This window comes from Octopus sinensis, linkage group LG23 (assembly GCF_006345805.1).
Source record: "Octopus sinensis linkage group LG23, ASM634580v1, whole genome shotgun sequence".
In the NCBI taxonomy this organism is placed as follows: Eukaryota; Metazoa; Mollusca; class Cephalopoda; order Octopoda; family Octopodidae; genus Octopus; species Octopus sinensis.
The window spans coordinates 22,121,824-22,149,781 of record NC_043019.1 but is presented as its reverse complement, the minus strand read 5'-3'; the positions used below and the strand labels follow the sequence as shown (position 1 = coordinate 22,149,781).

General features: G+C 38.0%; 1 protein-coding gene across 1 annotated transcript; it reads right to left on the bottom strand.

The window, feature by feature from the left end:
• Positions 1-48: 48 nt before the first annotated feature.
• On the bottom strand, positions 49-26,955 carry LOC115223515 (histone H2A deubiquitinase MYSM1-like). Its single transcript, XM_029794142.2, has 16 exons — positions 26,442-26,955; positions 24,064-24,160; positions 22,753-22,823; positions 20,973-21,105; positions 19,328-19,426; positions 16,640-17,339; positions 15,819-15,984; positions 13,641-13,771; positions 13,003-13,109; positions 11,039-11,116; positions 8,850-8,951; positions 8,113-8,299; positions 6,127-6,254; positions 4,817-4,937; positions 2,876-3,042; positions 49-1,036 (listed from the first exon to the last, which is right to left on the bottom strand). Exons 1-16 carry the CDS (start codon positions 26,492-26,494, stop codon positions 890-892), a joined length of 2,487 nt encoding a protein of 828 aa, XP_029650002.1. The 5' UTR covers positions 26,495-26,955; the 3' UTR covers positions 49-889.
• Positions 26,956-27,958: the final 1,003 nt, after the last annotated feature.

Below are 27,958 nucleotides of genomic sequence, written 5' to 3'. Positions count from 1 at the left end.
TCTGGCTGGAAATCTCACAGGGATTGACTTTAATTTTAATCACTCTACTTTTTTTATCTTTTGGATAAACCCCCAACCACCAATGTCCTTGAATACAGTTGAACTAATGTAGTAGTCCTTACAGCATAGCAAAATGGCTACTAGCCTAACAATAACGCCCAGGATATCATATAGTCTCTTAATTGATGAAAATTAAAACCTAAGCTGTATACCATGACCTGACTTGAACAGAGGGGCCCAGTGAAAGTCATAGCTACCTCCCAGCACAATGGTATCTTCCACCACTAAGGTACCTTTCATCTCAAAGGTATTTCCAGCATCCAGGTACCTTCCAGTACACAGTCACCATCCAACACATAGATCCCTTCGAACACAGGGACCTTCCAGCACACAGGTACTGCCCAGCACACAAGTACCTTCCAGCACACAGGTACCTTCCAACACAAAGGTACCTTCCAGCACACAGATACCATCCAATACAAAGGTACTTCCCAGCATACAGGTACTATCTAACACACAAGTACCTTCCAGCACACAGGTATCGTCCAGTACAAAATATCTTCCAGCACACAGGTACCTTCCAACACACAGATCCCTTTCAACACAAAGGTACCTTCCTGCACACAGGTACCGGCCAGGACACAAGTATCTTCCGGCACAAAATATCTTTCAGCACACAAGTACTATCCAGTACACAGATGCTGTCAATAACACAAAGGTACCTTTTACAAATTGGTATTGATTTTATCAATCAATAATTAGTGCACTTTGTTTGAATTGAACCATTAATAAACAACTAAATGGAATTTCTTTCTCCAAAACATGCAATAAGTTTGAATGCCATTGTTAGTGGCTAGATTCTATTCTGTCACAACTAGATTCTATTCTGTCATTTTTCCTTGCTTAAATCAGCATTAAATTGAAGAGAGTCTTCCTGAAGTTGTGGTGACTTCTCAAAGCATTTCTCAACTGCTTCTAGAAACTGCTGCCTCTGGGGATGGTCTTTTGAGATGTAGCTTCCAATAGACATAACCATCTACAGAAGAGAATTAAAATAAAAATAAAAGTTAAAATTTCAAATAAGAAGCAATGAACATGGAAAGCTTTTAACAATGCAAAATAGGAAAGTTAAGTAACCATCATATATGTCAGGCACAAAGCCCCATCATCGGAAGTGAGTGGCTGAAAAATGTAAGTTTACATAGATCCTGCCATGTTGCAATGACATAGCAATGACTCTGCTTCATCCAGTGAATGTAGTAACTATGATGCTCATTTAAAAATTAAAAATTTGAGATCAGTATATTCCAACAATGATTTTCTGTTAAATTTTAATTAAATTATGAATTCAATTGATTTAACCATGTGTGGGTTTTATGATATATATATATATATAAGCATAAAGTCAGGAGGTGTGAGAAGTGAAATATAGATTTATTTAACCTTAAGATTTCCATAGAATTAGAGCTGTTTTACAACCTTCTCTATGTTATATTATTTTCAGTATGCAAGAAATTATACATATATGTTTGCATTAATATGTGTGTGTATGTGTGTGGACAACGGATGTTAAATGATGATGATGATGATGATGATGATGATGGTTGTCGTTGTTGTGTCATCAACTTCCTCATCCCCATTTAAGATCATCTGTTTTCCATGCTGATATGGGTTGGCAAGTTTGACAGAAGCTAGCAAGTCAGAGGACTGTGTCAAGACCCTAATATCCAGTACACAGATGCTGTCTATAACACAAAGGTACCTTTTACAGCACAGAGATGTCTCCCAGTACAATGATTTTCCATCACAAAGGTACCTTCCAGTACACAGGTACCTTCCAGCACACATGTACTTTTTAATACATAGGTACCTTCCAGCACAGAGGTGCCTTACACTGTAAGCACATTGAGCCAATAATGGAGATCCTCTATGTAGTTATTCAACATACTTGAAATATTGGTCAATTCTTCATCTTAAACAAGAGGCCACGTTAGATATTGCAGTCCTAAATAAGACTGAAAAGAAGAGATGGTCATGACAGGAACTAGAATTTCTGAAAGAAATCTGGCAAGATGGAACAGGACTATATTCAAGACCTAGGATAGAGAAGCTCCCCTCAAAATTCAAGGAGGCTGTGAGGAGCTATTTTTTAGGGAGAGAGGCCCACCAGATATTCATGGGTCCTTTCCTTGGCTCTTTGGCCTCCTCCAGGCCAACATACTGGCTAAACACCTTTCCTATAGGCCCTCACAGGAACACCTTGGATCATAAATTTGATTGATTGCAGCTGATCTGGGTTAACCAACAATAATTAAAGAACAATAAAAGAATAAAATCATTTATTGTTAAACAGTTACCACCAAAGTAAAGGAATTCATTTGGTAAGGGATGGGACTTTGTAATTAGATGAGATGTAAACTACTAGACTAATGAAGAGTAAAGTAATTATGAATGGAGAGATGTGAGAGGAAAAAGAGGGAGGGGAGAGAGAGAGTCTAAGACAGTGTTTCTTAAATGAGGTTGATATGGCCCTGGGTGGGGTCCATATGAAATTTTGTGGTTCAAGTTTATGCTCAATAATTTGCTTATACGTCTACAATGCATAAAATATTTTAAGAATTTTTCATACAATTCCTAATAAAAATATAATAGGATTTTTAAACATGGGATGGTTATGAGGGTCCACTCACGTAAAATAAAAATCAAAGGGTCCATAGGTAAAAAATGGTTGAGAACCACTGGTCTAAGAGAAGGAAGACAATAGCAAGGAGGAGGAGAAGGAGAAGCTGAAAAAGAAGAAACCATTGAGAAAAGGAACTGATAGGAATTGTGAGAATATGATGAAGCTGGAAAATAATGAAAGGAAAAGACTAACCTTTGAAAGACAGGTGACTTCTGTAGAATGGTCGTAGAGTTTATTGAGGTCAATTTTATTCTCCATTTGTGAATGTTGGTCAGACAATAGCTGCTCTATGATGTCCAGACATTTCTCCATGTCCAAAACGTTATTCAGTTCTTGGTATGTATGTTTGAAAGGCACATCTGTTAATAGATTGGTATAAAAGTAAAAAAATACATCCTTTGTCAGTTTTAAACACAACTGAATATAATTATACACACTCTCAGAGGTAGATGCTCCGAGAGCATAGCTGCAAGAATGAAAATAGGCTGGATACAGTTCAGAGAGCTCCTACCTCTGCTGGTAACAAAGACCTCTCCCTCAGATTGAAAGATAGACTGTATGTTGCCTGTGTGTGAATAGCCATGCTACACGGTAGTGAAACATGGGCTGTGACCACCGAGGACATGTGTAGGCTTGTAAGAAATGGAACTAGTATGCTTCACTGGATGTGCAATGCCATTGTGCATGTATGATAGAGTGCAAGTGTCAAGAGAATAAGAGGCATCAGATGTGGTGTGCAAGAGAGACAACTGTGCTGGTATGGTCATGTGATGCCTACGGATGAAGACAGCAGTGTAAAGAAGTGCTGATCTCTAACTGTGGGGGGAACCTGTGGAAGCAGTAGACCCAGGAAGACATGGGACGAGGTGGTGAAGCATGATCTTCAAGAACTAGGCCTCATGGAGGCAATGACTAGTGACCAAGACCTTTGGTGATATGCCGAGCATGAGAAAACCCGTCAAGCCAAGTGAAACCATAGTTATGGCTGAGGCTGGTGTCACATAACTGGCACTTGTGCTAGTAACACGTAAAAAGCACCTTTTGAACATTAGGCCACATGGAGGCAATGTGGCCAATGCTGGTGTCATGTAGCTAGCACCCATGTCGGTGGCATATAAAAAGCACCTTTCAAGCATTGGGCCTCATGCTTGAGTAGAAGACCCATCCAGCCAAGTGAAATCGTAATCATAGCGGATACTGGTACCTGTGCCAGTGGCACGTAAAAGCACCCATTACACTCTCGGAGCAGTTGGCATTAGGAAGGGCATCCAGCCATAGAAACCATGCCAAATCAGGCTGGTGTCTGGTGCAGCCCCTCAGCTTACCAGCCTTGGTTGAACCATCCAACCTATGCCAGCATGGACAATGGTCATTGAATGATGATGATGATGATGATGATGATGATGTTAGTGAGGGATTATCAATCTGGATGAAATACTTTATGAGCTCTCTGTTAGTACACCAGGCTAACTATTGCTTAAATTACTAAAGAACTCCACATATTCTTATGGCAGGGTCCAAGGTTATAGTTCATCAGCATTCCATATTGTAAATCCATGGTTGTGCTCCCATTATATGGGTTTTTATACAGTGACATGCAAGATATAAAGTATAAATAATGGTCATTACATATTTTTCTTTATTACAATAAAGAAAGCATGTAATGACCATTATACCTTGTCTTATATATATATATATATATATCATTTTTTCCGATGGCCAGATAACTGAAGAGATGGCAGCATGGATTTCCACCTCAGCATCCGAAACTTGGAGTTTTATCATGGCTATCGAATAATTGTCATATATTACATTTACAGATAAATTCCTCTATTTACACAATATCGAGGTCTCTTTCATTCTTTTGTTGTCTTACCAGTTTTATCAATATATATATATATGTGTGTGTGTGTGTGTGTGTGTCATAATTTTCAAACTTTGAATAGAAATGAAAAAAAAGGAACTAATGGAAAATTCACACAGAAGACAAGATGTTGCTAATTCTTCATCAGTTATTGTCCAAAAGGTCCTTTATTGCTCACTTGGTGGAGTCAGCATCAACATATTTATATATGTATATATATACATATAACAGAGGGGGGTGAAGTTGTGGGACAGGAATAATTAACTTACGTTTTAAATCAGGTTCCATGGATTTCTCAACTGTCAAACAACACATTTCAGAATGAACTTTGCCCATATATGGACTGACAATAAAAGCCACATACTTTGATCCACCACGAGCAAACCATTCCTGAAACAACAACAACAACAACAATAATGTTTAACCTTTTTAATATCAACCAGGCCTGAGACCTTGGTTCAATGATGCAGACTTCTGGCTTTAAAATAATTTAAATTAAAACCTTCCTTAAAAATTTCGCATAAATCTATGTTCCAAACACCAGCTTAATCATGACAAAGTTATTTTACTAAGTTAACTGAAATAAAAGTAATGTACTTTAATAGATATATGGTAACAAAAGGGTTAAAGTGATCTGAGTTAAACCTTTTCATTAAAGTTCCATGTTGATTTATGCTGTATTAACTCCAGTGTCTGACTGGTACTTCTTTTATCAACCCCGAATGGATGAAAGGCAAAGCTGACCTTGGCGAAATTCAAACTCAGAATGTAAAGATGAATGAAATGCTGATAAGCATTTGCACAGCATGCTAAAAATTCTGCCAGCTCACTGCCTTAATAATAATAATGATGATGATGGTGGTGGTGGTGATGACGATGATGATGATGATTTCAAATTTTGCCACAAGGGCAGCCATTTTGGGGGAGAGGACGAGTAGATCAGATTAATCTCAGTGTTTCACTGGTACTTGATTTATCAAACCTGAAAGGAATTTGAACTCAGTATGTAAGGACAGACAAAATGTCACAAAGCATTTTGCTTGGCATGCTAACAATTCTGCCAGCGTGCTGCCTTAATAATAATGATGATGGTGGTGGTAGTGGTGATGATGATGTCTTAAAAGTAAATATAACATATAGAAAATAGCACTAATAGGACCCACACACATTTTACGTAAAACAATTTCAATACAGTGAAAATAAGAGCATCACAACAAACCACAGCACATACCCAAGGCACACAGAGTTGTGCTTGGTAATGTAGTGAAAACATGGGATAAAAATAAAACTACTGAATAATAATAATAATAATAATTGTTTCTCATTTAGACAGAAGGCCAGCGATTTTGAGGGGAATCTGTTAGTCTATATCGCTAACCCTAGTATTTCACTGGTTCAATGATACTCTCTGTTACTGAGACCCTTCCCAAACAGTTGTAAGGCAAATTCGACTTCAGCAGGATTTGAAACCAAAACATACAGAGCTGGAAGAAATACTGCAAAGCATTTTTCTAACCCTCTAACAATTCTGCTAGCTTACCATCTACCCAGAACAAAGAACAAAATCCGGTGATCTCACCTGATATTTTAGTTGACTTTCAATATCCCTAGTGGAAGGGTTGGCTGCAAATGTAGGGTGTGAATGATACCATCCAACTACGGACTGTCCTAACTCAGTTATGACGGTACCCACTTCAGTTTGAGACACTAAAATAAATAGAAAGACAAAGAAATTAAGAAAATAATTAAGATAACATTCATACGCTCAAGACATATAAAGTTATAAGACTTATAGAATTTATCAATGACAATTAGATTATAAAAATGTCAATAAACATAATTAGCTTTTTAAAATATCACTTTATCAACCAGACCATTGGATATTGTTATACACTGCTGGTCTCTATGTGCTTGGGGAAATTTCAAACCTGGGTTCTCATTCCTAAGGTACTTGTTGTTGTTGTTGTTGATGATGATGATGATGATGAATTTTAGGGCTTATAAATCTAATATTCTCCTATCCTTCCTTAATACGGGTTTCCATATGCTGTTCATATTTGCAGTCGGTCTGCTTAGGAGGTTGTTGTGTCCTAGCATATTGACCCCAGAATGTTTATTTTTTTATTTTTACTTGTGGCAGTTGTTAGAGAGAGCGGGGAGAGGGGGAGGGAGAGAGAAAGTGATTGGCTGTGTTTAGTTGTGCAGAACAGACCATCCTTGAATAAATATATGTGGTATGGTGGTTGTCATTGTCATGAACTCTGACTGTTCTCACCACTGGACAATTTCTGGCCAAATAGAAAGACAGAAAAATAAACAGAGAGAGGTGGGGAGAGAGATTGAAAGATGTCAATTATTTGAAAATTTTGGCACTTTAGCTCTGGTCACACCATCATCATCATTATCATCACTATAGTTAAAGTGTGAAAGTGGACAAAGCACCCACACTTATAAATGAGATGGTGTCTCAATTATGTTTTGTGGGACAGACAGAAACTCTCTTTTATATATATAGATATATATACTGAGAGAGAGATATGTGTATGTGTTTGTGTGTATGTGTGTAGATATAAATATGTATATATATATATATATATATAGTTTTTTCACTTTTTACTATTTTCTATATATTCAACCACGTGCTTTCACACACCAACTTTCTCACCTATATATATATACATATAATGATTAAGGTAGCTAGATGCAATTTAAAACTGAAAAAGAAAAAAAAAGTTCATCATCACTAAAAGCGACTAAGGATGCAGGACAGCAGCAGCATTGCTAGAAACAAGAGTCAAAGACTTTTAAACCACAAAGCAGGGTTCTGTGTACTAACAATACACCAATTGAAAGAACTACTAATAGTTTCATGCTTTTATGATACTTGAACAGACATATTTATAAAATATTCCATGTATCTCCAAGCAATTTTTCAGGCCCTGTTTATATGTTATATATATATTATATATATTTTAAAAAACATGGACACTGGACAATGAGAAAAGTGGAAAAACCATGAAGAAGGTTTATATATATATATATATGCATATGTTTATGTGTGTTATTGTCTCTTTGTCTTGACAACGCATGGAAGTCGTAAACAAATGTTATCATCATGCATGCGAAATCCTTCATTCATTTTCTATGAAAATATATTTGGTCATAGGAAAATATTACATAGAAACAGATGAGGGTTGGTGACACTTCAACTAAATTTCATCCGACCCATGCAAGCATGGAAAAATGGATGTTGAAAAGATGATGATGGTGATAATAAAAAGAGAAAGAAGAAAAAAGGAATTTAACCCTTTAGCATTCAAACCGGCCATATCCGGCCAAAACATTTAACCTGTTTTATATCGAAACTAACCAGATCTCGCCTCTCACCTCAGCCCTACCATGTTGTTCTAAAACTAAAAAATCACATCACTGAAATCTCTAAACTACAAGATAATGCATGATTAATTCAAACCATTTTAAATAACCAAACATCACATTTGACAGAATAATCTGAACACTAAAGGGTTTAAAAATTAAAAAGAAAAAAAAGCAAGGAGGTACTTACCTGCATCCATTTCACACTGAATACCTGTACTTATACTCCGACAAGGCATAGCAGTTTTTATTTTCATGTGGTTGCCTTCGGGAGAACACTCCCCTCCTAAAAGCCCAACTACTTCTGTTTTAAACATATGGGCGTGTACATCCATGGTGATTAGAGCAGAGGATTCAATATCTATATGTAAAGGAGCCTGAAAAATTAAAAGGAATTATGAAGCAGCCCCGAGGTAAAAACACTCTACTTTAATCTAATTGCCTCAGTAGTTAACTTGGCTAATCTAGGGCCTCTGTCAGCCAGGTGCCATCATGAATCTGCACATATACATCTTTTTTCTTTTACCGTTTACTTGTTTCGGTCATTAGACTGCAGCCATGCTGGAGCGCTGCCTTGAAAAAATTTAGTTGAACAAACTGATCCCAGTACTTACCTTTTATAAAAATTGGTACTTATTCTACGGTTTTCCTTTGCCAAACTATTAAGTTACTGGGACATAAACACACCAACACTGGTTGTCAAGCGGCAGTGGGGGACAAACACAGATACGAAGACACACCAATTTACTGGTCCTTGTTTTATTTTATTGACCCCGAAAGGATGAAAGGCAAAGTTGACCTCAGTGGAATTTGAACTCAGAGTACAGAAAGTTGAAACAAGTACTGTATAGCATTTTATCTAACATTCTAATGACCCTGCCACATCACAAGCTGGGTAACATAGCTACATAAATCAACAAAACTCACCATTTCTTCTGGGAACATCTGGCATGGAATTAACCGGAATGGATCTTCAATAAGTTTAGTTCGGCTCATTTTGGGTTGGGAGGCTTTATTACATTCCTTGTTCTACAAAAGAAAAGATTAAAAACAAATTAGATTGATGATGGACAGGTAACGTAGACAGGTTATTGTTGTGGTTACTATGGTTGTTATTAAGAGCATGTCCATTGTCATTACCGTGGCACGTAAAAAGCAGCATCTGACCGTGGCCGTTTGCCAGCCCCGTCTGGCACCTGTGCCGGTGGTACTTAAAAAGTACCCACTACACTCACGGAGTGGTTGGCGTTAGGAAGGGCATCCAGCCGTAGAAACATTGCCAGATCAGACTGGACCTGGTGCAGCCTTCTGGCTTCCCAGATCCCCGGTCGAACCGTCCAACCCATGCTAGCATGGAAAGCGGACGCTAAATGATGATGATCATCATCATCATCATTGTCCTCTTAACTTCTACTTTTCCATGCTTGCATGGGTCAGGTGGAATTTATCGATGCAGATTTTCTATGATCGAATGTTTTTCCTCTTGCCAACCGTCGCCTGTTTCCAAGCAAGGTAATATTTTGCATGGTCAGACGTGTTCCCCCAGACAATGGAAATGAATGACCCTGTTTGTATGATAGTGACACTCATTTACAACTAACATGTGGTAAGGACTCATAAACATAAATAATACAAATTACCCCATAATATTGTATGTTTGTAAAACTGTAAATAGCAAAACTGCTCAACACAATATGAAAATTTCCTTTCCAAAGGGACATATCATTCTGTTTTTTTTAAAGGAGTGGCTGTGTGGTAAGTAGCTTGCTTATGAACTACATGGTTCCGGGTTCAGTCCCACTGTGTGGCATCTTGGGCAAATGTTTTCTACTATAGCCTCGGGCCGACCAAAGCCTTGTGAGTGGATTTGGTAGACGGAAACTGAAAGAAGCCTGTCGTATGTATGTATGTATGTGTGTGTTTGTGTGTCTGTGTTTGTCCCCCTAGCATTGCTTGACAACCGATGCTGGTGTGTTTACGTCCCCGTCACTTAGTGGTTCGGCAAAAAGAGACCGATAGAATAAGTACTGGGCTTACAAAGAATAAGTCCCGGGGTCAATTTGCTCGACTAAAGGCGGTGCTCCAGCATGGCCGCAGTCAAATGACTGAAACAAGTAAAAGTAAAAGTAAAGTAAAAGTAAGTATAATAAAAAAAAAATTAAATTTAAGAAAATCTTTCTTCAAATATTGTGACAGTATCAAGAATTCATTACAAAAACCTTTTAAAGTACACTCATACACACACACATATATTTGATGGGCTTTTTTTCAGCTTTTGCTTAGTAAATCCACCTGCAAGGTTTTGATTGGCCTAGGGCTCTAGTAGCAGACACTTGCCCAAGGTGCCACACAATGAAACTGAAACCAAAACCATGTGGTTGGGAAGCAAACTACACAGCCACACCTACCTGTACCCTATTTAATACTGATTACCGGCGAGCTGGCAGATACGTTAGCACACTGGGCGAAGTGCGTAGCCGTATTTCGTCTGCCGCTACATTCTGAGTTCGAATTCCGCCGAGGTTGACTTTGCCTTTTATCCATTCGGGGTTGATAAATTAAGTACCAGTTACGCACTGGGTCAATGTAATCGACTTAATTCGTTTGTCTGTCCTTGTTTGTCCCCTCTGTGTGTAGCCCCTTGTGGGTAGTAAAGAAACATATTTAATACTGATTACAAATTTTATCAGTGATTTAGCTATGACAAAATACAATTTTTGTTGCTATCTTAAAAGAAAAACATCATCATCATCATGCATACATGCAGGCAGGGCTGTTTGGTAAGAAGTTTGCTTCTCAACCACATAGTTTCAGGTTCAGTCCCGCTGCATAGTACCTTGGGCAAGTGACTTCTACCATAGCTTCCAGTTGACCAAAGCCTTGTGAGTGGATTTGGAAGATGGAAACTAAAAGAATCTTGTTGTATATATATGTGTGTGTGTGTGTGTGTGTGTATCTTTGTGTCTATGTTTGACCCCCATCACTGCTGGACAACCATTGGATCATGTTAAACCATCCAATCCATGCCAGCATGAAAAATGGATGTATGATGATGATGATGATATTTTACTGAAGAAATAGCAGAAAATAAAAGATTTTAAAAAATCAAGATTTACCTCGGCTGTTTTGTCTTTAAAAATTGTATCACAAACCCAGAAACCCTCATCATCTTTTACACGCTTTCGTCTGGGTCTCTGAAACAAATATACAAGCAAAATTTGAAACAGTTACAAAAGTGTTGTCTTAGAGCAGCAAGTTCTGTTTCTAAGGTTAGAGTTTCAGGGGTTTGGTAACTATTTCTGCTACTAACAGACCCCTTCTAAAATCTTCATTTTTATTGAGTAAGGTCCTACTGCATGGCACTTTAGGCATATACCTTCCAGGAGAGGCTGTGTGGTAAGTAGCTTGTTTACCAACCACATGGTTCCAGGTTCAGATCCACTGCGTGGCACCTTGGGCAAGTGTCTTCTACTATAGCTTCGGGCTGACCAAAGCCTTGTGAGTGGATTTGGTAGACAGAAACTGAAAGAAGCCCGTCGTATATATGTATATATATATATATATATATATATGTGTGTGTGTGTTTGTGTATGTGTGTTTGTCCCCCTAGCATTGCTTGACAACCAATGCTGGTGTGTTTATGTCCCCGTTACTTAGCGGTTCGGCAAAAGAGACCAATAGAATAAGTACTGGGCTTACAAAAGAATAAGTCCCACGGTCGAGTTGCTCGATTAAAGGCGGTGCTCCAGCATGGCCGCAGTCAAATGACTGAAACAAGTAAAAGAGTAAAGAGAGAGAGATAGCTGTGGGCCTATCAAAGCCTTGTGAGTGGATTTGGTAGACAGAAATTGAAAGAAGCCTGTCGTACATATATGTATGTGAATATTAATGATGTGTAGGGTCACTGTATTTCGTTACGCAACCATAATACACTACAAAGTGATGTATGGGAATGTGTGTGTCTTTTTGTGTTTGTCCACCACCACCACCACCACTTCACAACTGGCATTGGTTTGTTTACATCCCTGTAACTTAGTTCAGCAGAGACTGACAGAATAAGTACTAGGTTTAATCCTTTAGTATTCACATTGTTTTGAATTAATTATGCATTATCTTATAGTTCTGAGATTTTGATGAGGTAACCATTTGTTTTTAGAGCCGGTGGCACGTTAAAAGCACCAACCGATCGTGGCCGCTGCCAGACTCCCCTGGCACCTGTGCCGGTGGCACGTAAAAAGCACCCACTACACTCATGGAATGTTTGGCATTAGGAAGGGCATCCAGCTGTAGAAACACTGCCAGATCTGACTGGAGCCTGGTGCAGCCTCCTGGCTTCCCAGACCCCGGTCGAACCGTCCGACCCGTGCTAGCGCGGAAAACGGACGTTAAACGATGATGATGATGATGATTGGCATGAGATGCCAGATCTTCTTAGTTTGAACATAAAACAGGTAGAATATTTTGGCCAGATATGGTTGGTTTTAATGCTAAAGGGTTAAAAGTAAGTACTGAGGTCAATTTGTTTAACTCAACCCTTCAAGACAGTGTGCCTCAGCACGGCCACAGTTCAATGACGGAAACAGGTAAAATATTTAAAGATTGATATTAAGCACTCTTTGAACCCCTTTGATACCAACTCACCTGAAATTGTCCCCCTGGTTCTATGATACAAACTTCCCTTTTCAAAGCCATTTAAATTAAAACCTTTCATTAAAATTCCATGTTCATTTATATTCCAAACTCCAGGTTGATAATGATAAACTTATTTTAATAAATTCTTCATTACAAAATTACTATTTTTAAATCTCACAACGTTTTGAGCTGAGTGGTGGTGCTAGATTCCCTTGTTCAAAAATATAAGGACACAGCTTGTGTCGTATAGCCAGCTGGAGACGATGTCTCCTGGGGCTAAATTACAGCAACATTCGTCCTAAACCAGGGCAGCCATGTTGTGTTGGCAAACAATCTTTACTACAAATTCTTCATTATTTTCAAGATTTATTGAAACAAAGAGAGTGTATTTCAAAGAAAGTGTGGTAACCAAAGAGTTAAAGAAAATAATTATGAAGTAAATATTCACCATAGCATCTAACTTGCTAGCCTGCTGGTCCTGAACCTCTTCACTTGCACATGTCTTCTTCGTTGTTGATGTTGAAGATTTTGGTAGCTGATTGTAAAATGCTTGTTCTGGGAAGCAAAATAAAGATAGAGAACAACAGAAAAGTAGAGACATATACAAAAGAGAGGGAAGGAGGGAGGGAGGAAGGGAGAGAAAGGGGAGGGCAGAAGGGAAAGAGAGAGTGTGAGAGAGCCATACATACATACAAAGAGAGAAAGAGACAAATAAGTAAAAGAAAGAGAAAAAGAGAGAGACTTATAGAGAAATACACACAGACATAAAGAGAGAGAAAGAAACACACACATACACACACATAAAACAGAGAACGATGTTGATAATTCCCAGTCAACGAATCTTCCACCAGCTCTACACTTCCAAAGATGTACAGACTAAAAATAAATCCCTTACTCAAAAACTAGGTGAAGGTTAATTAATGACAGAAAGGGCAACTGGCTTTAAAACAATGGTTCAATAATATGTACACAACTAACTCATGCTAGCACAAAAAAAAAACAGATATAAAACAAACAAACAAATAGAATAGAAGACCATGAATAAATTGAATAAACCCTCGATTAGGAATTTAAAGTTATTCTTACCACATCCAAAATTTATGGCGCCAATGCCTTCAATATAAGTATGGATTTTACCTATGCAGTTCACATCTCCGCAGTTTTTCAAACCAGGACGGACTGAGGTTTTATTTAAGAATGAAGGTTTGCAAGCTTTCCTGTCGTAACAAAGATGATAGCAAATTATTATACTACTGTTGCTAAATCATATATATATATATATAATGTTTACAAAATTAACTATGTATGTATGTTTGTTTGTATGTGTATATGTCTGTGTGTGTGTCAGTCAATCTAAAAGTATATATTTGTCATTACCTGTCATAAAAAGCCTTTTTTATTTACAATGTGCATTTTCATTGATTTTTCATATTTTACCCTTACATTTCTACGTGTATTTTATATTTTCTTTTTGTAACATATTTCTACTATATATATAAGGTTGTCCCAAAAGTTCGTAGAAAGTCTTGGAAAATAATGTTCTTTATTTTGAGGAATAATTTTTGTTGTTTTTGTTAGTACTTGGTGAGTAAAAATTCAATTTTCGCAAGTGTTTACGAACTTTTGGGACAACCTAATATATCACCATCACGTGACCGACCAGTCCAACAGATGTAGTTACACATCGCTGGTCACAATGCGTTCGCATTGTTTTAGCCTTCAAATGACGCCACCCCGCTGGCTAAGCGAGCAGGCCACTATATATATATATATATATGTATATAAATAAATATTATATGAACAATATTTTGTAAACAAAAGGATGTAATACTTAATTTTATATATATTTATAAATATATATGTGAAACTGTTAAAGTAAGTATTACTTACAATAAAAATTTGTGCAGTGAGATCAGAGTGAAACCTAGTTTGCCTGCGTTTAGTGTCTCTGACAGTCACTCACTTCCACTCCGTTTGTTATTTTAGTTTTCCGCTACAAGTGTGACGGACAGGACATGCATTGCATTTCAAGGCACCCAGTACACTCTGTTGAATGGTTGGCATTAGGAAAAGCATCCAGCTGTAGAAACCAAACCAAAACAGACTAGAGCCTGGTGCAGCTCCAGTCAAACAATCTTACTCATCATCATCATCATCAGATGCTAAATAATGATGATAGTAAGATGATAGTCAATCATATATCACTGAAGTTTGCTTGTCAATCACATGGTTTCATAGTCAGTCCCTTGGTAAGCCACCTTAGTGTTTTGTGTTTCTGCTATAGCATTTGGTCAACCAAAGCCTTATGAGTGGATTTGGTAGACAGAAACTGAAAGAAGCTCATTGTGTGTATGTGAATATATATATATATATATATATATATGTAGAAACATTGCCAGATAAGACCGGAGCCTGATGCAGCCTTCTGGCTTCCCAGATCCCCGGTCGAACCGTCCAACCCATGCTAGCATGGAGAATGGACGTTAAACGATGATGATGATGATATATATATATATGTGTGTGTGTGTGTGTGTGTTCATGTACATGTCTGTGTGTTTGTGTTATTGTCTTGTTGCCTTGATACTGTAATAGATGTAAATGAGTGTCACTGTCAAACAAGCAGTCTCATTCATTTTCAATCTTCCATGAAAACATGTCTGATCATGGGGAAATATTACTTTACTTGGAAACAGATAAGGATTGATGGGAGGATGGGCATTCGACTATAGAGAATCTGCCTCAGCAAATTCTGTCCAATCCATGCAAGCATGGAAAAGTGAACAATAAAATGATGATGATGGTAATGATGAAGATACTGCTAATTACTTTGAACAACGAGTTCCAGAAATAGAACATCTCTGGTGAATTTACTCTCATGTTATTGTTGTCTACCTCCAGATGAGCTCCGAATGAACAAACCTATAATCAAAGGCATTCCAATCACGAGCATCAAATCTTTAGTTCAGGCAGTATATCTAGGACTACTGCGATGGACCAGAGTCCCGTCCCAGGGAGTACATATGTCAGAGAATCCACTAAACCAGCCCTATGAGTCCACATGGCTCAGGAAGGAACTATATAACTACTATATCTACATCTAGGACTAACTTTTCTATGTATCCTTCATGATTTTAAGACTGTTGGCTATGATTTGAGCCAGATTTAGCTGCTATCTCTAGCATGCCAATTGATCACATAACAGTAAAGGAAGGAAGACTAAGTAAACTCCCCACCCCTTTTTTTCAAACCCTAAGAAACACTTACCAGCAATCCAACATGTAATTCCTAATTTTCAAATATCGTTGTGGTGTTTTGGAAAGTCTTCCATCAAAGAATTCTGGAAAAGCCTTTTTTTCTTCTTCACTGATATGTTCATAGTCAAGGACTACTTCTTCACTCGGTACTATGCAAGGGATTGCTTTGTCTTCAGCTGAATGAAAAGAATACTCATTAAATATCCAATATATATATATATATATATATATATGTATGTACATACATACACACACACAAGTACATACGCATGTTGGTCAGCCCAATGCTATAGTGGAAGACATTTGCTGAAGATACTTCACAGCAGAACTGAACCCAAGATCATGTGGTTCCAAAACAAACTTCTTAACCACATACCCACCAGCCACCATATCTTAGCAGAATAAGAACCATACTCGTGACCCTTTTGCAGGACTTCCAAGACTGGTTGATGGGAAAATAAGATCTTGATATCTTCAGCATTAGAATGTGGCCCAAATGCTTGTAACAGAGTGGTCCCTATTAAACAGGTAAAGGGCCAAGTGTGGTGTTGAATCAGATGCTAGATTAAGTCCATTAATTGACAGCAGACCTAGTCCATCTGACAGACTTCCTGTTCCCATCTCTTCTGGGTTGAACTGGGGCTATAGATAAAACCACTTGGACAAGATGTCAAACAGTAGGATTGAACCAGGAAGTGTGGAGGGGTCGCATTATTGCAAAACAAAGTTCTTAACCATACAACCATGCCTGCATGCATTTAGTATAAAAAGTGAAGTAAACAGAAAAATAATAATTTATTAGAATAATCATAGAAACAAGATTAAACTTACAAAGGCTGTCAAAATTATCCATTTCCTCTGTTTCATCTACAGCTGGTGAAGCCAGTTCCTCATCTTGTGGGTTCTTTGTCATATCTGTATCACAGTCAATTTCGGGACCAGGAGCTGCATCATTATCAACAGGCTGAGGACAGGGTTGTGCCAATGGCACCACAGGATCAGGTTTCACCAATGAATTCCCATTGACACAGGTCTGGGCTACATTAATGCAGACTGGATTAGACGGAGGCAGTTTCTTTTTCACTTTTGCACAATTCTGTTTCTTGATGTTGGCAGACTTCAAAAGTGCGAAATAGACAGAGTTTGGAGATGCTGACCGATTGTTCAAGACTTGGTTGTTTTCCAAGTTATCCACACTTTCAATGTCAACATCAATGTCTTCATCCTCAGACTCACTATTCAATGTGGCTTTGTTTTGGTCAAGTGGAGTCAGAACATCAAGGTTGGTGATGGAGATGTTCATCTTGTCGCTGTTAACAGATATCAAGTCCATGGAGTTGACAACAACACTACAAGGTGGTGACACCATACCATTTTGATGGGAAGGAGGCTTTTTCCTCTTTGTATTAACAGTATAAACAGTGGGTTGTGCTGTGGTCACAGATGCTAGAGTGGTTGACAGAGGGTCTTTGATTGAATTATGCTGCAGCAAACTTATCGGCTTCTCTGATACATTAGGCTTTTGTTTCAACTAGATTAAAATTTGTAATAAGAAGAAGAAATAAGAAAATAATATAGCAAAACATACCAAAAACCAAAAATAGAGTAAGTAGCTTTTAAGATATTAAAGAAAGGCTAATTACTAATTTATTCTGATGAGAAAAGAGGAATAGGTATGACTGTGTGGTTAAGATGCTTAGTTCCAACCATATGTAGTTTTGGATTCAGTTCCATGATACTGTACTTTGGGCAAGTAGCTTCTACTACAGCCTTGAGTTAACCAAAGCCTTGTGAGTGGATTTAATGGAAGGAAACTGAAAGAATCATCAGGACTGACAAGCCTGAAGGCTACACTGAACTTCAATGTCTGCTTTGGCATGGTTTTTACAGCTGGATGCCCTTCCTAGTATCAACCACTTTTTACAGAATGCACTGGGTGCTGTTTTGTATAGCACCAGCACTATTGAGGTCATGAAGTACCTGCAAGACAAAGCCCTCTTAACTGAGCAGGGTACAATACTGAAGGATATGAAAGCATGATAGAGGAATGGGTGTCTTTTATGTTCAGACCAGCCAGATCTGGCTTCTCCCATCTACCCTACAATGTCATTCTAAAAATAAGCAATCATATCATTGAAATCTCAAATCATCATCATCATTTAGCATCCGCTTTCCATGCTAGCATGGGTTGGACGGTTCAACTGGGGTCTGGGAAGCCAGAAGGCTGCACCAGGCCCAGTCTGATCTGGCAATGTTTCTACGGCTGGATGCCCTTCCTAATGCCAACCACTCTGTGAGTGTAGTGGGTGCTTTTTACATGCCAGGTGCCAGACGGGGCTGGCAAACGGCCACGGTCAGATGGTGCCTTTTACGTGCTACCGGCACGGTGGTAAAATATAATGCAAGATTAATTCAAAACAATGGGAATAAATAAGGATTACATTTGACTGAGTAACCTGAATGCTAAAGGGTTAATCACCAAACAATAAGTATTCTTTTACTTTCTCTTGTATTCCCATTTTCTTCACTTTCCAACTCTTTTTCCTAATGAAAGCACATTTGCTGGGTTGTCGTGCTTATCACGAACAATCCCTGGACACTAGGGCCTCAAGTCCTAGGACTCACAAGGCCAGGTACTTGGTTTCCATGGTGTATAAGTGATCAAGATCACAATATTCCCCTGAAATGGGATGCTGGTCCAACATATGGTCACTCATTTACAGCTGAATGGACTCGAGCAATACGAAATGAAGTGTTCTGTTCAATAACACAATGCAATGCCCGGTCCAGGAATCAAAACTACCGTCTTGTGATTGTGAGTGCAACACCCTTACCACTAGGCCACAAACCTTACCTTTGTGGTGCACCTGAGCACTTATCTTTATCTTTTCTTTTATCTTTTACTTGTTTCAGTCATTTGACTGCGGCCATGCTGGAGCACCGCCTTTAGTCGAGCAAATCGACCCCGGGACTTATTCTTTGTAAGCCCAGTACTTATTCTATCGGTCTCTTTTGCTGAACCGCTAAGTGACGGGGACGTAAACACACCAGCATCGGTTGTCAAGCAATGCTAGGGGGACAAACACACACACACATATATATATATACATATATACGACAGGCTTCTTTCAGTTTCCGTCTACCAAATCCACTCACAAGGCATTGGTCGGCCCGGGGCTATAGCAGAAGACACTTGCCCATGAACCCGGAGCCATGTGGTTGGTTAGCAAGCTACTTACCACACAGCCACTCCTGCGCCTATTGTATACAATAATTTCATTATTATTATTATTATTATTATGGATGATGCCAGTAAACATAGCAGCCTTATGTATGGCACACATATTTTTTTTTCCATGTGCAGTGAATGTTGAAATAGAAGGTAACCTAAGTTTACTTTCAAGTTAGCAAATAAGATTATGCAAACTCATAAACACGCACATACTGTACAGGCTCACCTGTATGGCTACGCACCTTATAAAGACTCACAGCTAAGGATACTTTTTAAATACAACATACCATATTCTTAAAATAGTGCTGTGCATAATTCTTCACTTGTAAACTCGTTCTTTCAGGAATGAGAAGAGCAATTTTTTTCCAACTCCTTCCATAGAGCTCCTAAAATACAAAAAAAAAAAAAAAATCAGAAAAGAAAAGCAAAAAAACATAAAATTAGAAAAAAGAATTATCCAGTAAAATTGAATGAAAGCAAAACGATGTGAAGTAAGAAAAGGGCAAAAGAAGTTCAGAAAGCTTTCAATAAAATTTTAGAAGGATAAACTACTGTTAGAGATATCTCAGAGATGCTATCTGCAGGAAAAACGATAATCAAGTTAGTCTTAACAAAATGAATCAACAAGAGAGCCTCTATGTAACCTCTCAACCAGGATGAAACAGCAGTCAAATCTCTCTCAAATTATATACTACAGTTTTCTTTAAAAAGAAGAGACAAGTAGGATAATGTAGTACAAGATAGACCAATGGCTTTGTGAGTGAAATAAAATTTTGCTGACAAAAATTGTGCATAATTTCATCATTTAAGTATATATGTGTATGGGCTGTCAGGGAGGGGGTAGTACCTTTGACAGTAAGGGAATCTGTCACACTTTTAGCGATGATTTGTCCTTTTTAGTCTCCACCTCGCTCCCAACTCTCATCTGTGGCTCCGAGTAGCTGTTTGCATTCAATGAGTCACATCCTGGTAAACCATTTCAACTGGAAGGTGAGGGTAGCCAACAGGTGAGTTAGGGCTTACTTATCTACACATGTAAAGAATGAATCTGGCAGACACTGCAGAAGAAACTTTTATGGCCCAACAGAGAGGAAGGCAGCTGCAGCAATGCACTGTGCAGCAAGACTGAGCAAGAGATTAAGAAAAATTAAAAAAAATGAAAATAGGTGCAAGCAGGCTGTGCTGCACTTTAGGCAAATGTTTTATCTTATGACCCTGGGCTGACCAATGCATTTGCCTTCTGAATGAATAGGACAGAGGCAAACAGTGTGGAAGTCTGTTATGTGTGTGTGTGTGTGTGCATGTGTTTCTTCACATTTGCATTTATTCACCCACCACTTGATAACCAATGTTGGTTTGTTTACATCCCTGTACTTAGTGGTTCAGCAAAGTACCAGACTTAAAAAATAAATTCTGAGGCGTAGGAGTGGCTGTGTGATAAGTAGCTTGTTTACCAACCACATGGTTTCGGGTTCAGTCCCACTGCGTGGCACCTTGGGCCAGAGTCTTCTACTATAGCCTTGGGCCGACCAAAGCCTTGTGAGTGGATTTGGTAGACGGAAACTGAAAGAAGCCTGTCATATGTATGTGTATATATATATATGCGTGTGTGTGTTTGTCCCCCTAGCATTACTTGACAACTGATGCTGGTGTGTTTATGTCCCCGTTACTTAGCGGTTCGGCAAAAGAGACCGATAGAATAAGTACTGGGCTTACAAAAGAATAAGTCCTGGGGTCGAGTTGCTCAATTAAAGGCGGTGCTCCAGCATGGCCGCAGTCAAATGACTGAAACAAGTAAAAGAGTAAGAGAGTCAATTTGTTCAACTAAACCTCTCAAAGCATTGCCCCAGCATGGCCGCAATCTAGTGACTGAAACAAAGAAAAGATAAAAGAGATAATGAATAAATCAAACAAACAAGGTTTTAGACTCACCAATCCTTGTTGAAAGAGTTTCTTCTCATCGGCTGTCCATAACTTCTTGTTAGTTACTGGTTTGCGTTTGACAGGAGTTTTTGGCGATTTTTCATGAATTATTTTGGCAACACCTTTTCCATTCATGTAATATCTTAACACATTGAAAGAAAACACCTTGAAATGCAAACCAACAGGGGAATTTCTTTGCAGCGTTCCTCTTTCCTAGAACTACCAACTAAATAAGGCTTCAAAATCACACCTTAACAACATAAAAAAAGGGTTATGAGTGCAAAGCCCACTCCTTACTCAATTAAACTATTATAAAACACTAGCAGTATCGCCCGGCGTTGCTCGGGTTTGTAAGGGAAATAACTATATAAGCATTTTTAGAGAGTTATAGCCAAAAATTAGCAAAAAAATGATGGTTTTTTTTTTTTTTTAAATCATTGACTCATCATAGACATTTTTAGAGAGTTACTTCCCTTATATAATAGCGAAAAAACTGAAGGTAAATTTTTTTTTAAATCGTAGACTCATCGTAGACGCGCACTAATACCCAGAAGGGCTCGATATGAATCACGACTATAAGATATCCGGTTTTGGTTAAACTGCACCGCAAAATGTGGGAGTAGTTAGGAATCTAAATCGTAGGAGACAGACACACAACCTCTCTTTTATATATAAAGTTTACCAACGGCTGTGTAACTAAGAAAGTTCACTTTCCAACTACATGGTTCTGGGTTCAGTTCCAGTCTGTGGCATCATAGGCAGATTTATTGTATAATAGCTCTAAGCTGACTAAATCCTTGTCAGTGGATTTGTTAGATGGAAACTGAAGCAATAAGCTCATCATATACAGGGTGGGCCAAAAGTCATGCACAAAAATAAGTCCTGTATACTCCAGATTTGTCTAAGACATGCTTTAATTTTTCTAAAATTGAATAAAAAAAATAAAATAATGATGAAGTAGCTTGCTTACCAACCACATGGTTCTGGGTTCAGTCCCACTGCGTGGCACCTTGGGCAAGTGTCTTCTACTATAGCCTTGGGCCGACCAAAGCCGTGATAGTGGATTTGGTAGCGAAATAATGCATTAAAATGGAAAAAAATGACTGGTAGACGGAAACTGAAAGAAGCCCGTCGTATATATGTATATATATATATGTGTGTGTATGTTTGTGTGTTGTGTTTGTGTCCCCCAACATCACTTGACAACCGATGCTGGTGTGTTTATGTCCCCGTAACTTAGCAGTTCGGCAAAAGAGACCGATAGAATAAGTACTAGGCTTGCAAAGAATAAGTCCTGGGGTCGATTTGCTCGACTAAAGGCAGTGCTCCAGCATGGCCACAGTCACATGACTGAAACAAGTAAAAGAGTGAAAAAGAGAGAGTAAAGAGTATACACATACTTGTACATGATGAACAAAATGAATAATAATAACGTAGCCCACCTTGTACAAGTACATGTGTGTGTGTGCGCGTGTGTGTGTGTGTGCGCGTGTGTGTGTGTGTGTGCAAGACATGAGTATGTGTATGTGTTTACTGTCATTTGCTTTCAATCTTTCATGAAAATGAAGTCCAGCCATAGGGAAATATTGTCTTGCTTAAAAACAAGTCAGAATTGGTGCCAGGAAAGGCTTCGAACCATAGAAAATCTATCTCAACAAGTTTCCACCTGACCCTGCTAGCACAGAAAAGTAGATATTAAGCTGATGATAGGATGGTAAGGACTTTGATGTTTCAATAACAGAATGGTGTATAGTCTGTATGTTTTTTGTGTGTATTAAGAAAAGGATACTGTTCTTCTTGTAACATTTTCTCAATTGTGGCTTTCGACTTTTCATCCATACAACTGTCCAAAGTCCACCCCTAGAAAAAGAAAGTTAAAAGCAAATGTAATATGCATATAATGTACCATACACACACACACACACATACATTATGTGTGGTCTGATCAATAAGTATCTGGACTGTTGCCATAGTAATGAAGCTAAGGCATGCATTAAAACTAATAAGGAGAGTACAGGGGGCGGTCGAAAAAGCCAGCTTCTATATATGGCTCAAGCGGGAAGACCGAAAATGGCTTGAAAGTCATAACATGCCGGCGGGAAATAACATCATTAGGTGAGACAAGCTGACACTGAATCAGCTTCGCTAACTGACAGGTGACGGTTGTTTAGAGAATGCGCGGGCTAAAACTACGTGCCTTCACTGGTCAGTTAAGGTGAGACAGTGTCACGTGAGCTGAAGACACCTCCGAAAGGGGGGGGGGGGCTGCCATATCAAAACAGTAGAGTAGTAGGGGCCGAAACCGGATGTGGTTCCTCCTGATGATGTCTTGAGCTAACTGGATCCTATAAAGGAGCTGTTGTGGTAGCAGACCACGAAACACAGTTGTAATTCCTCAGTCTCATCCAACCAATGCTCGGATAGAAAAAGTAGATATATAAAAAACGATGGCTATGTGGTTAAGAAGCTTGTTTCCCAACCATGTGGTCTTTGGTTCAGTCCTACTTCATGGCACCTTGGGCAAGTGGCTTCTATTATAGCCTGGGCCAACCAAAGCTTTGAATATGCATTTCACAGACAGAATAAAGAAAAGCTGAACAAATTAAAAAGAAATATGCAATAATTGACTGTAGAAACAATAAAAAAATATATACACGTGTACTAATCTCTGTATTCATTGATACTGTATTGAATAAACATTCAGTTAAATATTCATAACCATGGATGCTGGTGCCATGAAAAACGTGGCTGGCATTATGAAAGACATCCAGCTGTATAAACCATGCCAAAGCATGTTGGAGCTCAGTGCAGTCCCATGGCTTGTCAGTTCCTGCTGTATCATCCAACCCAAGCCAGCAGGGAAAAAAAGGACAAGGATATAATGACTCATAATCCAGTTTTTGTTTAATCTATGTTGATTAGCTTCACTCCAGTCACCATTTCTTAAAGCTGTATATATGGCAGATCCAGAACTTCAAGAAGACTGAGCAATTACCGTTTATTGGGAGTGAGGTGCTATCAGCATCCTTATCAACATCATCTGATGTTTTTTCTCAACATAAGAATCTATAAACAAGACATATTAACAACAACAACCTACTTGTTCCAACATCCATGGAGGATTGGTGTATTCTGGTAACAGATTGGCACTTTTCGATGGTAACTCATTAACATCATATGCAATGATTCCATTTGGTCTAAAAATGAGAACATGAAAAGAAAAAACAAGAAATTAAACATTCAAATCACAAACAAAGAATGGGTTCTCAATCAATCTTTTAATAATGGCAAACAGATTTCCTTTAAAAAAACACATCTGTACAATCTTTCATGATTTCTTTGCACTAAGGGAAAAGGAATGTTTTTTAAGACTTTTGAACAGCCTCCAAGATTGAAGAGAAGGATGGAGGAAGATATCCTCAAACTGCAGACCTGACTTAAATTCTTACAACAACAGAATGGACACCTTTGCTAAAAGCAACCTAGGACCATGTGGTGGTGATGGATTAAGTCTACCACTAACACAGGCTAGAATACTCATGTCAAGGACATGCCTACCTTTCTAGTATTGGTTCCATGAAAAACACACCAAGTACATTCTGTAAAATAGATAGTATTAGGAAGGATGTCTAGCTATAGAAATCATTCCAAAAATGAAATGCAAGCAAGAAGCAGTCTTCCTGCAATCCATCCAATCCATGCCAGCATGAAAAGTGGGCATAAAACAATGCGGATAAAGATTATGTATATTCAGTGTATATATTTTGATTCCACTTTGTATCATTCCATTACACGTTGTTATCACCTTCCTCAAGAAATGTTGAGTATTGTGATAGTACAATGCTGGTTGATCATGTCAAACTAACTGGAGATCTGATACAAGAGGGGAAACAGGACATCACCCTCCAAGATAACAAAAAACAAAATGTCTTTGGCCTGATGAGAAAGAATAACAAAGTGTAATGGAATGATACAAACTGGAATCAAAATTCCATCTCAAACTCAACTAACCCTCAGGTTACTCTTTCATTTCATGTTAGATATAGAGCTTCTAGGTGATCTGCTATCTTTCTGAATCTTTCCCATACCATCCACCTTTAAAAAAAAAGATAAATTTTTACTATTACACCTGCCTCTAAACTCTGATTGATGGATGTTCCAAATAGCTTTCACTTAACTCACTTAGCATCTTTAGTCAAACAAATTTAATTTTTTACACTTTGGCATCTCCTCCCAGCAAATTTCGTACCTTTTTCTGGTAAATTCATATTATTTGCGCCCATCTCACGAGACAGGTGAAATAATGTATAAAAAATAAAAAGAAGAAAACATTCTAATCTGTAGAAATAGCAGCTGAATCTTTCTCATATCATACAAAAAGAAAAAATTACAAATTGAATAATGCAGTCCTGTATCACACACACAGAAAGACAAACAAGAGGATCACAGCTGAAATGCTTTCGAGCAAAAATCTGCTAGATCAGGGCTGACTTGGAGTTATCTTCATCTATACTAGTAACCATAAACCAAAATGAATATCAAATTCAATTTGTTGTCAAATCGAGAACGTTGTTCGTCTTTCGTAAAGAATCTGAGTATTTGGGGGAGTGGGCTAGAAAGGATTTTATTAAAAATAGGTGCCAACGAATAAAAACTGAGTAATGGACAGTTATTCCTTTCATAAGCATCCACTTACTGGAAAATTAGAGAACAAAAAAAAATAAACAAAAATTCAAATTTCAAAATATTGATGTCGGAGGTTGCTTAGACACACGATCAATACGTGCTCCTAGTATATAAACAACAGAGAAAGAGAAAGAGAGAGAGGATAATTTACAGATATTTTGGGAGTAACGGGACGACACAAACAGAATCCATCCAATTATCCGGTCTTACGTGAAGCAACAGATTTCATTTGACAATCACCAAAGCATTTTTTCCCCCTTTTTTAGATTAAACATTATAATCGGCTACATTGATATCTTCAGGAAGATATTGCAAATTCTTATTTTACTTGGCACCAGAATGACAAAAAGCTAAATCAGGATTATAATTCAGAGAACCGAACAAACTAAACACAAAATAAAGCCCGACTGAAGATACTTTAAATTTCTTTAATTCTTTTATTTTTGTTTTTATCATGCAGTTGCGAAATACTGAGGAGAAAACAAATTCGATTTTCGAATTAACAAATTAAATAACGAAAAAGATATCTATTAGATATAAATCCATGATAACAAAGAATGTTTTTTAATTAAAATCGTATCATCAAATATAATAATTAAAACTTTGATTTGATGTTTTGAAGTTGAACGGACACCTGCCAAATCTCAGTTTACAGACGAATGTGAGAAGCTGGGAGCCAACAGAAATGAAATAAGAGATTTTAGTAACTCACAGTAACTATCTTTCGACTATAAGACATCAAATATGAAAAAATCAGTCTCCAAAAACATATTCTAAGCAGAAATTACTCACTCGAGTTTGAAGTCAAAATCTCCCTCGACGTCGATTTCCACATCGTCTGCCATTTTGTAACACTGTTTCTACCTCCCGAACGAGGAGAGCTTCACTATGGATTGCAGAACAAACACAGTGCCGGACTTCTTATCCGGCTCCCAGAAATCCGGTAAACTGTCCAACACCGTGTAATATACCGTCCGTGTATTGGGTTACCAGACTCTGCTTTTGCAATTGGTCACTTTTTTAAGTGGATTAATATACTCTTGTGTCTGTTAAATAAAATCGGATATGTTCTTTACTTTTCTTCGTTTAATTTTCAACGTTATATTGCATACATTATAATATATTTTAAGTGGATTAATATGCATCAAACAAATCCTGCCATAGAAGTGTATTGATTTGAATCGGTTAAATACAATTTAGCACTTCATAGTTTATGCTTATATTTTAAGTATATATCAAGACTGTATCCAGAATACCGGAACAACCAGAAATCCAGGCCACTTCCGGTCCCAGACTTGCCAGATATTTGATCTGGTACTGTAATGCATTTTAACAAGGTCTGTTATCGATTATATCGATCCAGTATTTGTCTGGTATTTTGCCTTATCGTCCCACCACCACCACCAAAACACCTCGATGGGATTGACTCCCAATATAAACACAGAGCCACACATTTTGGGTGGTGTAGTCGATTATCTCCCCTCCAACTATTTACTTAGATATCTTGTATGACAATTGGTGAACAATAGCGTCGTTAGTTAAACCTTTTTGTTAATGGATTTATTGTTGGTTTACTGGTAGTTGTTAATTGTTTTTTATCGACTTCCAACGAATTGAGGAGAACGTCTAAGTGATTCGATCCCAGAAAATAAAGCGACGTCGCTAAATACCTATGTATGCGAAATGAAGGCGTCTGCAAACGGCTTCTTAATATGCTAGAAATAGCAGCCAAATCTCACTCTCTTAAATTATACATTAGCGTCTTAAGAAAAATAGAAAAATGGCACATTAGACAATGTAGTGATCGTTGGAATGTCCAATTATAGGTCTGACTCAGGATTGAACAACAATAGTAAGAAAGGGAGAAAATAGATGTTGAGAAATAATGTTAATATTTACCCTTTCATTCTTTTCGTTATCCTAAAGCAAAGGAATTCACCCCAGTACTGGATTGTAGACTAATATTGTATTTATCAACTCTGGAAAGACAAGATCCAAATTGGATCTTTTCACTTTGACCGGCAGATTTTAAAAATAATGACAATTTTGATCTCAGCAGGATTTTAACTAAAAATATGAGGAACTAGAAGGGATGGCATGAGAATTTTTACTTGATGCAGCAACAGCTGTCAGTTTGGTAGCTGTGGCAATTATTATATTTGTATGAAAGAGTGGACATGTGCATGTTCACACACACACGTGTGTGTAGTAATAATTTGATTGGAGTATTGAACCTAGATACCTTATTCTAAGGAGGCTAATTCAGCCTGTGTCATTTCAATGACACCTGGAAAATCAATAGCTGTATA